At 44.5% G+C, this 13448-nt stretch overlaps 2 protein-coding genes across 2 annotated transcripts; one reads left to right on the forward strand and one right to left on the reverse strand.

Moving 5' to 3' along the window:
• Positions 1-1022: 1022 nt before the first annotated feature.
• On the reverse strand, positions 1023-1433 carry LOC143317075 (histone H3). The gene has a single exon (XM_076725016.1). The coding sequence runs from the start codon at positions 1431-1433 to the stop codon at positions 1023-1025; it is 411 nt and encodes a 136-aa protein (XP_076581131.1).
• A 723-nt stretch (positions 1434-2156) lies between these two features.
• LOC143317062 (arfaptin-1-like) lies at positions 2157-10987 on the forward strand. Its single transcript, XM_076724999.1, has 8 exons — positions 2157-2315; positions 3935-4045; positions 5811-5907; positions 6150-6259; positions 6349-6570; positions 6928-7085; positions 7332-7506; positions 7884-10987. The coding sequence occupies exons 2-8, from the start codon at positions 3974-3976 to the stop codon at positions 8037-8039; spliced, it is 990 nt and encodes a 329-aa protein (XP_076581114.1). The 5' UTR covers positions 2157-2315; positions 3935-3973; the 3' UTR covers positions 8040-10987.
• The last annotated feature ends 2461 nt before the right edge of the window (positions 10988-13448 follow it).

A 13448-nucleotide genomic window follows, 5' to 3' on the forward strand; every position in this document is an offset into this window, starting at 1 on the left:
ACCACATAAATACGCCTCAGCAGAGTCCTCTGACAGGTTCGAGTAAGGTTCAGTTTGGGTTGCAGACCTTCACCTCTGGATGTGACTTCCTCAAATTCAGCCCACACTAAAAACTGAAGTTCTGCATATACGTGCCAGTCCTCATAGCAGACAAAGTTTTTCATTGCATCTCTTAGCAGCACAAAATTTAGCTCACTGACATCTTTGATTGTACTTATCATCATTTTTGTCAGTGTAATCAGGTCCCAAACCCTGACGGCAGCCCTGACCTGCTCATGCTCACTTTGAAACCACCTCAGGTGCGCCGCAGTAACCGTGAAGCAGTAACATCATCATCTTTGTTTCCTGTCACTCAGCCAGCTGCTTGACGTCTCAGGGCTTCGCTTGGCAGGAAACGGCGTTATGTTTAGCAGAAAAGCTGCTCCTCTTCTTCATCATCATCCCTCCCGTCTCTATGCTCTGCGGGGGTGGGGACATTTGGCTTTAAGAATGTGAAACAGTTTGTTCTTGTGAATGATGAGGGGGATGGGGATGAAGAGAGCTGAACGTATACACCACATATGACCTGAAAGTCCTCAGCTCCTGTAACAGATTCACCAGCACCTGGAAGAAGCCTGTTCATAACACGAGCCGACCGCAGAACATGTTGCCTCGAGTTTAACCCCTCTGGGTTTGATCTGTGGCACTGCCTCGGATAGGACCACCCTGCTGTGGTGCTGAGGTGTTAAAAACAAGCACCAACAAGCACTTGGATTAGTCTGGTCTTTCTTTGGGTGTAACTGCTGTAGTTTAACCACACCTGCAGACATTATTCTGTTAAATCAAACTTCAGATCTAACTGCCACGTTCAGAGGGAAGTTTGGTAGTTTGATGTCACTGATGGTCAGTTTAAACATGTTGTGTTTGCTGCAGTGTTACTCTGAACCACAGACGGTCTCATGGAGGACACGCTGCTCTTTAAGTGTTTGTCTGTGGCTCTTAAAAGAGCCTTTGTGTGGTTGGTAGGCTGGTCTCAGGTCAGTTTAAGCTCTCTCTCCGCGGATGCGGCGGGCCAGCTGGATGTCTTTGGGCATGATGGTGACCCTCTTGGCGTGGATGGCGCACAGGTTGGTGTCCTCGAACAGACCCACCAGATAAGCCTCGCTGGCCTCCTGCAGCGCCATGACGGCCGAGCTCTGGAAGCGCAGGTCGGTCTTGAAGTCCTGAGCGATCTCCCTCACGAGGCGCTGGAAGGGCAGTTTACGGATCAGCAGCTCGGTGGACTTCTGGTAGCGGCGGATCTCCCTCAGGGCCACCGTACCGGGCCGGTACCGGTGAGGCTTCTTCACTCCGCCGGTGGCCGGAGCGCTCTTACGGGCGGCTTTGGTCGCCAGCTGCTTCCTGGGAGCCTTCCCTCCGGTGGACTTACGGGCGGTCTGCTTGGTCCTGGCCATCTTCCTCCTCTGTTCCTACGGCTGAAACATGAGTCCTCAGCGCGACCCGCGGCTTTATGAAGGAACGGCCGGAGCGACGTGAGCGCTGATTGGTCCAGACCGACAACAGCGCGGCTCCATCTGATCAACTATTGGAGGGAAGAAATTCAAACTAACCACTCCTACAATGGCTGAAAGAAAGAAAGAAAGAAAGAAAGAAAGAAAGAAAGAAAGGAGAGTAAAAGAGAGAGAAAGACAGAATGGATGAAGAAAGGTCTGACTTTGTTCGGTGGATAAAATGTTGAATACAAACTAAATCACACACACTAAAGTTCACATGGTCCTTATACGTGTTTACAGCCTAGTAAGTATAGTCAATTATAATCTATTACATCAGCAGTTCAATCTTGTTTACAGTTTACAGACTCTGGACTTGTTTACACACACACACACACACACACACACACACACACACACACACACACACACACACACTGCATGTTGTCAGTGTTACTTTTATAAACTTTGAACTTTAAACAAATTCGCTCTGATAATCTTAGAATTAATGATGTGTATAAATTAAAAACGTTGACAAAAACGAGGAAAATGAGATGTTTTCTCCCTGCTGCTCTGATTACACCCGGTTTGGCCGGTAACTATCACCGCCCAACCGGGAAACACAAGGAAGTAAAACGCGCGTCCTTTATGTGAAGAGAAGGCTTTAAAAAAACACTTCCGGGAATGTTTGACTTGTCTTTGCTTCAGTTTCATAACTCTCTAATCAGAGTTTGGTTCAGTGTTCGGTTTGTAATATTTAAACATGAGGATTTAACCGAAAAACAGAAGTAAGGAGAAGAAACTGGGACGGTTTGGCGGAGGACGAGGAGCCGTTTGTCTCTGAAGGTAAAACGCGTTTGACCCGTCTCCTCCCGCCGCTGCTCTCCCTGTTTGTTGTTAGCCGGTTCCTCCTCATTAATGTCACAGAAAAGTTGTTCATTCTGTCTTTAACACGCGGAAACTGACGATTTATTGCTCCAGAAACACAGTTTTCTCTCTCTGTTACGGGCTGAAACAGTTGAAGTGGGAGCAAACTATAGCTGGTGGCTAAGTAACGTTAGCTTGAGGCAGATGAACGTTTTCAGACGATGACTCTTCACACTCGGTCCGCTTGTTTTGTCACTTTTAAGCCTCTGTGAGGACCTTAACGTCAGACTGTGCTGATGCTGAGAGGTGTTTCTACTATTTTGTCCACCCCTCTGTGAAGGCGGATTTGTTGCAGGACTGTCAGGTGTAGCTGGATGTACCTAATAAACTGGCAACTGACAAGGAAGCTTTTTCAAGTAGCTTTTACAGGAAAGCTGCCGAATAAGTTTAGAATGATGTTGTTTATCAGTGAACTGATCTGCAGTCAGGTGTTACACGGGTCCAGAGTCTGCACGTGCATGAAACAGAGCGTCAAGAACCAGTTTGACCACAGAAAGGTGCAGATTGCCAATCTGTTCACTCTGCAGGGAGGTGGAGTGTTTCAGTTCATCTCCAGTTTGTGGGACTCGTTTTGGGCTCACTTCAGGGGGTCTCGGGGCATCTGCTCCTGCTCCTCTGACTGACACACCTGGTTTGATTCGAGGCTTCAGGTGTTCGCATGTGTCTCCTCCTCCTCTGTGCAGAAGTGACTTTCATCTTCCTTTTAAATAAGCAGAAGCAGAGAAAACCACAGTCAGATATGAACAACACTCTTGTTGTCATGTCCAGAGGTTGAGCGTCATTCATCAAACGTTTCAGTCTTTCAATCATTTTGTTCCTCGTGCGTTATTCATGTGGCTGCTGGTTCTGCTGTCAGTGTGTGTTGTTGGCTGGTGTCAGGTGTGTTTGTCTCTTGGTTAGAGACCAGAGACCAGAGGGGACAAAGACAGACACAGTTTGGCTTCTTTAAAGGTGTTTCTCTGTCATTTCGCTGTCTGTCTGTGTGAAATCACACGACTGCTGCATGTTAGGGCTTTTATTTTGGAGGTCCGTGCTGCAGTAACGGGCTGAACGTGGCCACTAGATGGCGACAGACGACTTGTCAAAGTACATGATGAACCGCAGAGCTCCTGCTGAGCAGTGTTCATGCAGTTAAAGGTGCTTTTTAATTGATTTTGGGTAGGTTTCATCTTCATAGCAGGCATCTGATTAACACTGAAAAGTCTTCATCGGGAGCCTCCACCAATCACACGGCAGCATCACTCAGTGTTTAACGGAGCTCAGAGTAAAACACACAAGTGTCAATGCAGGAACACATAAATGAGACTCATGTACGTCATGTAACTGCAGTCATATGATCAGCACTCAGCCAATCATTGTGAGTTTCCTGCAGCAGCTTCAGCAAAATCTAAAAAATAGATGTAAATATATTCATAATTCTCCAGAGAGGGTAAATATGTACCAAAGCCTGGTGACGTGTTAAAGTTAACTCTTTGTCGCAGCAAGGTATTTAAAATGGTTTGAATCTTATGGTGGATGGATTTTTTTTTTTTCTCCAGAGGAGGACGAAGTAGAGGGAGAGTGGACAAGGCAAGAGGATGGAGGGGGCGGAGCAGAGTGGAGGCGACAGCCTGGCGTCCGGCGTCGCAGAGGAGGAGACTCGTCCCAGGGTGAGACGCACGAAAACGTCTGTCTGTGTCTGACGTTTCTTCAGCATGTGTCCAGGTGTGTTCGTCACTGTTTAGAGTCCCCTGGAAACTTGAAGCATGTCTGTATTTGTGTGTTTTGTCATCATTTGCAGTGTTGAGCTCTCAGGGCCACCGTACATTTCACACTTCACCCAACAGTTCAAATTCATCAAATTAATACCAAGCAGTGTCCAGTTTGACTGACCTGAGGGAGACAGGTGGTGTACAGGTGTCCTCCAGCCGGTGACTTAAGCGTCCCGTCAAACTTTGAGACAGACAATGCAGCCACACACTGCAGCTAGCCAGCAGTGCTAACAGTGTAGCATCACTAACTCATGATTCCTGTGTGAAGACAGAAGCTGCTGCAGCTGACAGAACCCAGTTCAACTGTTATTGTTTGTTCATTAGTAAGTTTAAGAGCAGTTTGTTGTGTATTTCTTCACACGCTCTAGTTTTGGTGTCACTCAGGAGAGCAGCGCTGCAACACCCGCCGTCTGAGGAGGAAGAAAAGCTGAGACCAGCTTTATTTTACTGATCCATGAGGATCCCTGGATCAGCCACGATGCTGATCCTTAAGATTCAGCTCTGAGATCTCAGGCACGTCGACATGATTGACAGCTGTCAGTGTTTTGAAGCCTCCTCACTGCAGACCTGAAGGCTTCAAAACATCCACAGAGACAAAGAAGTCCATGTTTTTACAGCAGAGCTCACTGAACGCAGCAAAGCCAGGCACGCACCGGCTTCACTAACCTTTGCAAAGAGCAAAGGTGTGTGTGTCCGTGTGTCCGTGTGTCCGTGTGTCAGTGTGTGTGTGTGTGTGTGTGTCTATGTGTCTGTGTGTCCGTGTTACACAGACCCGTCTTGCGTCACTACACGCCTCGCTGTCTTTTTAATGCGACACAACAACTTTGAGCCAAATCCCTCCGGCCCAGTGAGCCCTCCACAGGTGTGTGTGTCAGCGTGTGTGTGCGTGTGTGTGCGTGTGTGTGCGTGTGTGTGCGTGTGTGTGTGTGTGTGTGTGTGTGTGTGTGTGTGTGTCTCGTTACCTCTCATCTGCGTCAGGTGGCTATTTCCTGTCTTGAGTGTTCAAGTGACCTCTGACCTCTTTGCCTGCCGCCAATCACAACATGGAGTCATCATCTCCATGGCAACCTCACAGCCTTTTGATCTGGGTTCTGATTGGACCCTGTGAGCTCCGGTTCTCACGGTGATCCTTACAGGTCTCGTCACGGTGCTGTGACTTCTGACCTTTGACCTCTTGACTGTTGGTTACTGGCGATGCTCCTTTTTCTTGGAACTGAGGCTCACGCTGCGTTCAGTAACTGTTGGAAATTTGAAATACCAGCTTGAACCTGCAACCATGCAGTCAAATCTCAGCTTCTCCAGCCTGAAATTCAGCTGCCACTTGAAGTAAAAGGGTCCAGAGGACAAAGGGACAGAGAGGACACATGAAAAACCTGAAGTGGACGTTTCGATTCAAGAAAAAGAACTTAAAGGGATCCGAGCACGGTCAGAACCAGTCTAAAACCGACAAGTAACAGGCCTAACTTGAGTCCTGCTTGGGCACATTTCAGCCTGAACAAAACTTGGACCCGGCTGAACTCTGGACCTCAGTGAGGAGAAAATCTGAAAGCAGAACATTTCATTTTTTCCTCCTTGTTGGTTATGTTTCGGAGTGTTCAGTCACAAGCTGCTCTTACCTCACGGGCTTCGACTGCACCTGACACCTGTCTCCTTTTTATTACAGGAAGCAAACAGTAACTGCAACCACTCAGACAACAGTGTTACTTCCTGTCCAGCTGAGGCCACGCCTGAGGTCACCACAGAAGCAGGGCAGAGCAAAGGTAAGGTTTGTATAACATGTATTGTAATATTTCTGTTAATACTTCTTATTTGTTTACACTGGCTCTGTATACGTTCCAGCCTGAGCTCACCACTGCTAACAGAGCGCTAACGATCAAAGATGAGCTGTAAGAAATATTGACACAGACGGTCTTAAACTCATCAACTTGAGACTCTCTGTTAGGATTTTATTTGATACATGTCACCATAGTAACTCTCCACTGACCTTTGACCCTGCCTCCAGACTTTCCAATGACACCACCAAGTGAACCCGTGGTGGTCCAAGGCAACAACAAGAACCCAGCCAGTGAGAAGCTGGACAGAGTCCGCAAGTGGAGCATCACCACTTACAAGGTGAGACTGGGCTCTGCGTCGCTGCTCATTGGTTGAAGATATAATCGATAAACATCAGTCTGATCAACGGCGACGCCCTCTGCCTGCAGTGCACCCGGCAGACTCTCTCAGAGAAGCTCGGCCGTGGATCTCGTACGGTGGATCTGAACCTGGAGCCTCGCCTCGAGCTGCTCAAAGACGACAGGCAGCGCTACGAAAACGTGACCAAGCTGGCTCAGACGCTGGCCAATCAGCTCGCTCAGTTCACAGTTACCCAGAAGACCCTGGGGGACGCCTTCAGCGAGCTGAGCCTCAAAACCCCAAAACTGCATGTGAGTGTTAAGAAGTGTTTTTATTGGTGCTACTGTACAACTATTACTACTACTACTACTACTACAATAGTTTGTTTGCAGTCACATGACTTTAAATTCAGGTGGAGGGCAGGAAGTGAAAACTGCAGTGGACGAAATGGAGGAAAGTTCTTACTGTGCTGGTTTGATGAAATTAGGAGAGAAAGGTAGAAACAGAAAATCAAATGTTGGATGTGACTCTTACGCTCTGAAGAGGAGCGATCAGGCAGCCATGATGGATCGGCCAGTGAAAACAGGCGGGACGTTTCAAGACCCCCGTGTGCCGTCATTGGGTCCGATCAGCTCCTGATCAATGGGGGGTCACTCTTTCTCTCTCAGGTGGAGTTTGGTGTAAATGCAGAGGCTCAGAAGTTTCTTTCTAAGAGTGGAGAGACTCTGACGGACGCCATCAAAGCCTTCACGTTCGACATGAACACTCTGGTCAACAAGACCATCGAGGACACTATGATTAACGCCAAGAAGTACGAGGCTGCCAGGTGGGTGGAAAACACTTCCTGTTTCCTGTCAGCGGGGTGTAGGAGTCTACATGTCATGTCCAGATATTTTCAGTGTTTCAATGTTCAGCGGTCAAACAAAGGAGACGAGAAATGAAAAAGAAAATGACATGATTTGGCAAAAAAAAGCTGAATGATAATTATAGAACTTTTTAGGCTGTTGTGATGTGATTAAGGTCCATTTCAGTTGTTTCTGGAGATATCTGTGTCAACTTCTCCAACTTCCAGGGTGGAGTATGATGCGTACCGGGTGGACCTGGAGGAGCTGAACATGGGGCCACGGGACGCTGTCACCCTGCCCAAACTGGAGCAGGCCCAGAAAGACTTTCAGAGCCAGAGGGAGAGGTACCAGAAGATCAGAGACGACCTGGCCATCAAAGTCAAGCTGCTGGAGGAGAACAAGGTGAGAGGACTCAGTGGTTTCAGGTAAACCTGGAAATAGTGCATTTCATCGTTCACAATTATCATTAGTCCCAAACCACGAGATACTCAGTTTACTGTCACAAACGACAAAGAAACACTGCAAATGATCCCTTTGAAAAGCTGGAATTAGAAGATTTGGCCTTTTTGCTTGAAAAATGATTGAACTTTTCTTTGGATTGATCAAGTGATTGATCTTCAGTTAGACACACAGATCTGCACATGGCTTTAAGGTGGTTCAGTGCAGAGGTGGCTGAGACAGCATACATGATGGGCTGATGTTTAATGAAGAAAATTAAAGAGTTTCACATGCCAGCTGGTTTCAACTCGACAGATCCTTCATTTTCACTGTGCCTGCAGGTCAAAGTCCTCCATAACCAGTTGTGGCTGTTCCACGGTGCCGTTGCGGCTCACAGTTTATCTTGTCACAACTTCCTGGAGCAAAACATCCGGCAGGCCAGCGATCACCTCAGTGACCCCGGCGTGGACGCCCCCTCCTGGCTGGAGGAAAGCTGACACAGCAACAACCTGAAGTGGTCACACGGCAGGTGTGGGAGATGTTTTGGGATTAATGGACTTCTGTGGGAACAGTTTGGGGGAAGGTACTTTATTTATACCAGAGTGGAGTTTGTGGGTTTGAGACAGATTTCCAGCATCTGGAAAACTCTGGAAAACCGAGTGCTCGATACAGAAACGTGGAATTAGATAGATTCGAGGGAATTGTGTTTAGGACAAAAATGCCTCAAGAATTCTCCCTTTCTATACGATACACCCATTCACATACAGCACCTGTGACTTCTAACCTGTTTAATGGAGACACACATATGTACCCCTTCTGGCTTTCTTGCCTCTTCCTGTGTGTTGCAGAGTAAATCCACTAATCCTCTGTGAGGCACTAAGCCTTTCTTTGAACTTTAACAATCCTCAGCCACTGCAGTCAGGAACTCATAGCGACTAAAAGTGCCTCAACACCACTGCAGGAAAACAGCCTCACTGTCCACAGAGGCTGGAACGCCCCAGAACTCTGCAGCAGCCAGGGTTCACCTCAGTTTTGGATCTGAGTCCTTTTTGTTAAAATACTAAAATACTCTTCTTGAGTATTTTGTGTCTTGTCATTCTTTTTTATTAGTCAAACATTAATGTTTGACCAATGTAACATTCAGGCAGCAGCTTCTCGTTTTTGTCAGTTAAACGGACAAATGTTGCCAGTGGCAGATGATGTTGAAGTAGAGCTAATTAATCTTAATTAAGTAAACTTCAGTGTCCTCATGTTTGTTGTTATCTGAGGATTATTTGGGTGGTAAAAGAAGCATGTGTCACTATCAGTGTGTGTTTGTAGTTCAATAAGACCAACAGTGTGACAAGACCTGAAGCTAACAGCTCAGCTCATCTGAATCTCCTGGTTAAACTTTATTCCATATCATACCAGCCATTTATTCCCATCAACAAAATCAATTACCAGAGGCAGACTTAGTTTCAGCAGCTCTGATTTGGTTTGCTTCTCGTCATTTCTTCCTCTGGTTTATACAATTAGACGCTCAGCAACATGCAAAGACCGATAATTTGTACAAACCAAAAAATGTTGCTGTATGCTGATGATGCCGCCTTGTTCATTGATAAAGCCTGGTTGGTTGTAGCCAGTCTCTCAGCCAAAGTTTCATCAGTAGCCAAAGTTTAGGCGTTTCTACCCATAAGGTGAAGTTTTGAGCCACAGATTTAGTTACTGCAGCACTCGTTTGGTTAGCTGTTGGTCATTTCCTTCTCTGGTTTACATGACAAGACGCTCAGCAGCTTGTTGGCACCGATAATGTCTAACAAACCATAAAATGTCACAGTATGTTAACGATGTCGTCTCGTTCGTTGGTGAAGAAATTTGGTTTTCGTCGATCTTATTGGGAACATTTCACCAGTAGCCAAATCTTAGCATTTATTTATTTAAAGCTTCTCTTATTTAACAATGTGATGTCATTTGTCTGTAATCCCCTATTTAAGTTCCAACCTCAACCACCACCACCACACTCCAGTTACATTCCAGTTGATAGACAGCTAATATTCATTTTATCGTAAAGCCTCCCAGAAAGAAACAAGTTTCTCATTTCCTCCTCTGGGTCACATGACAAGAAGCTCAGAAACATCCAGAGACCAGTAAACCAAAGAAATGTTGCTGTATACTGATGATGATGCCTTGTTCATTGATGAAGACCAGTTGGTTTATTGGTGAGGAAATCATCAGCAGCCAAATTATAAATAATTATGGTCTGCCCCATGAAAAGCTTTAAAAACCAACATACTCTTTACACACTGAAAGTTTAGCCTGGAAATAGTGTTTGTTGTTAAAAGCCGTAGAATTATATTGAGTTTATTTGAAAATGAGTTTGTATGTGTTTTTTCTTCTTCTTCTGATTAAGACCAAAGCTTTGGTGGCTCGTCAGGTCATCATATTAGTGGACAAACTGACAGAAACGTCAGCCTTTTGTTCACTCATTCGCACTCTTTGCACTCTGTCCAAAGCATAATCTGTCAGAAACATTCACTCCTTTCATGCTCTTCTCTTTACATGTACAATGTGTTTTTGTTTGTACCTTAGGCCTCACAACGACTATGCAACGACTGTGGATGCTTTTGTGCAATAATGTCTGTGAAGCTTCACCTTAAATATTTAGTTTGAACATCGCTAATGTCCCACCTGTGTTGAATGTTTTCTTAAAGGGAAATTCCACTCAATGTAAAAATGACAAACTGACACAACAGCTTCAAGTCTCGTTGAATCAAGAAGAAACACAGCAGGGTTTGACTGTAAACTGTGCCGAGAGGAAACATTTCCATTTCTAAAGTTTTAGGTGATAGAAAGATAAAAGTTTCATGATCATAGCAAACTCTTTTTGTTTTGTTTGAGATCATTGTGATGACTTTGGATTAGAAAGTTCACTCTTGTTGAAATCTGAACGCAAGGTCCACTTGCTAGAGTTTTTCCACCACTGTGCAACAAGGAAAAAACTCTCTTTGACCTGTGATATTTTTAACGTTTGACATGACACTCCCCCCAGATATTTACTGTTTTTTACAAAAACCAAACGAGAATTTAAACCTTTATTGTGTCTTTTGAAGCAGCAGAGCCGTCTCTGTGCCTAACTGAGGCAAACGTTTGTCTTTTCAGTGAGGAAATCAGTATTTTAACACGTTTTCTCCGGCAGCATCACTGCTGGTTGTCGCCTGGCTTTCATCCAAATGACTGATCTCATGCTCGTAAGAAACATTTGATAAAATCCTCTCAGAGGTGAACTGCTGACCCCAGATGAGTCTAAAAACAGCCTGCAGTTCATTTCTGCCAGACCAAGAAAAAAAGGTAGAAGCTGAATTTTCATTTATTTGGTTTATAAATGTTTAACAAAGACCGAAATTTACAGAAGTGCCAAATCACTTTAGTCTTGTTGGAAATGTTTGAATGGCTGCATAATAAATCTGTTGAGAGCAAAGTGTGACTCATTTTCTGTGTGAGAAGCCGATAAAGTCTGTGTTAAACAGAGATGATGAACTCTGTAATCGAAGCTTTTCTCGGCTTTAGTTTCATGAGTGTTAAATCTTCGTCCTGGTCTTCAGATTTCAGGTGATTTCCACACAGTCTGGTTTTTACCTTCCTCTCCACACGTTTCCCTTCAGTCTTTTTAGGATGTATTTTAGTCTCTTGTACCATCTCAGAAATGTGTCTCTGCCTTTAATTAGTACCAAAGTTCTTTTCAAGAATTTTTCATTCAAGCAGTTCACTACTTCAGAACAACTTTGATGTACTTTACTTGAGTGTTTTCTTTTCATGCTACTTTCCACTTCTCCTCCACGGAGGGAAATATTGTACTTTCAACTGCATTTATCATCATTGATCAGATGAGATGAGATGAGGTTTCATCTTCACAAATGTGTGTGTGTGTGTGTGTGTGTGTGTGTGTGTGTGTGTGTGTATGTGTGTTTCTGTCTTTATATGGAGTGATTGTAGAATAAGACTCTGGTCTGTTTGTGGTTGTGTTGCTCTGATTGCTGTAAAGAGGTAATTATTCACCAGGCAACACCAACACAACCCTGAGTCTGCTGTGTGTGTGTGTGTGTGTGTGTGTGTGTGTGTGTGTGTGTGTGTGTGTGTGTGTGTGTGTGTGTGTTCGTGTTCCTGCATCCAGGCTCATTTGCCCAAACATTTCACCAGCAGAATGGTTTCTCACAACAAAGACTCTGGTTTTTAAGTGGTTCGTCTTTGGACCCAGATGCAGTGTTCAGGGACGGTCCATTAACTTGTCTGGACTGTAGGACACCAGAAGACAAGGAGGAGGAGGTCAGAGGTCAGCTGAGACAAGTCAAGGTTTGTTTGGAGCACACACCAGGATGCATTCACTTTTTTGTCTTTTCCTAATTTTGTAAGTATTAGGAGCATGAAATGTCTCAGTTGGTCCACCAGCCTGGATGGCCATAAAGTTTGCTTCAGACGCTTGTGTTCCCCTCAGGATGAACCATAATAACTTTGTGATCTGGTGACTTTTTGGTGAAATTTGTCAAATACTTTGTGAACAGTATCTGTAAAACAAACAACATTCCCATCAGACTCAGCTGAACTCTGTGCTTAGTGCTAATTAGCAAATATTAGCATGCTAACAAGCTAAGAAGGTGATCACGGCATTATAACTACTTAACATTAACATCAGCATGTTAGCATTGTCATTTTGAGCTTGTTAATTTGCTCACAGTAGCATTTAGCTAAACGCGTTGCTGTGTACAGCCTTACTGAGCTGCAAGCGTGGCTGTTTTTTTTGTGTGTGTGTGTTTTCTGATATTTAAACTGATATTTTAAAGGATAACAAAATAAAAAGGTTGGAAAACACTTGTATTCACACAAATTAGCTAAAAGCAGTAGTGGATTAATTGGGAGATACATCAATAATAAAGATCAATTCTCTTCTAAAAGTCTCAAACACAACCAGTAAAGGGTTAACTAATGTAGGTTAGGGTTAATGCTAGGCAATGCAATGATTCATCACTTCGCTATGCTAAAACTGCAGATGAACGATTAGCCTACATTGATGCACAGTGTGTATTTGTGATTTTGTGGTTGATATGTCCTAGTTATTCTGGGTCACCTGACTTTCACCTCTGGCACCACCATTAGGTTCATATTTGCGGTTTGGAGTGAAGTGTTAGACTATTAGATGTATTTCCATTAAGTTTGACATGCAAGCACCATCAGGCCAAGATGTCAGTATGTCAAATATTTGGTTTGTGACCAAATACCTACAAACCTGCTGATATTCCCATGAAGGGAAGGGAATTCTTTGTATTTAACACTTTATAATCCCTGAGAATTTGTTGCCTATGTAAAAGCAAAAACAGCTAAACTGTTAGCCACAGCTAGACTACAGCTAACTCTGCTAATCAGGAACGCTATCTCACATAAGTAGGCCCTTTTTATCTTGAGTTGAACATCTCTGAACAGTGACGCTCACTACAGAAGAGTAACCCCGAAAGTTACAGACAGCATGCTAACATGCTAAACTACAATGGCTAACATTATACCTGCCAAACATCACCATTCTTGTTAGCATGTACACATTAGCATTTAGCTCAAAGCAGCCTGCTAGCTTAGCTGATTTAGCTTTAGCTTTAGAGTGTTTGTTTTTTGAACGTTTGTCTTGACATCGACGCTTGTTTATCAATAATTGTTGATTTATTCGTCTTGTGACATTTCAGCTTCAAAAGAGAGGAAAGAAAAGAGCTGAACCATGAGACCTTAAGGTGTGTGAGGAGGCAAGCCTGACGGTTTTTTATGCCATGGGCGTAGCTGGAAGAGCTTATCTCCTCCGTACACACACACACACACACACACACACACACACACACACTCGAGTCCTTAATGTCAAATCAACTACGTGTGTGTGTGTGTGTGTG

This window comes from Chaetodon auriga, chromosome 24 (genome assembly GCF_051107435.1).
Source record: "Chaetodon auriga isolate fChaAug3 chromosome 24, fChaAug3.hap1, whole genome shotgun sequence".
Lineage (NCBI taxonomy): Eukaryota > Metazoa > Chordata > Actinopteri > Chaetodontiformes > Chaetodontidae > Chaetodon > Chaetodon auriga.

Excerpts from the sequence above, each read along its gene's own strand:
- LOC143317075 (XM_076725016.1), bottom strand. The coding sequence starts at position 1,433 with ATGGCCAGGACCAAGCAGACCGCCCGTAAGTCCACCGGAGGGAAGGCT.
- LOC143317062 (XM_076724999.1), top strand. The coding sequence starts at position 3,974 with ATGGAGGGGGCGGAGCAGAGTGGAGGCGACAGCCTGGCGTCCGGCGTC. Across the intron at positions 6,260-6,348 it reads GGAGCATCACCACTTACAAG|TGCACCCGGCAGACTCTCTC; the intron begins GTGAGACTGGGC and ends CTCTGCCTGCAG. Across the intron at positions 6,571-6,927 it reads TCAAAACCCCAAAACTGCAT|GTGGAGTTTGGTGTAAATGC; the intron begins GTGAGTGTTAAG and ends TTTCTCTCTCAG.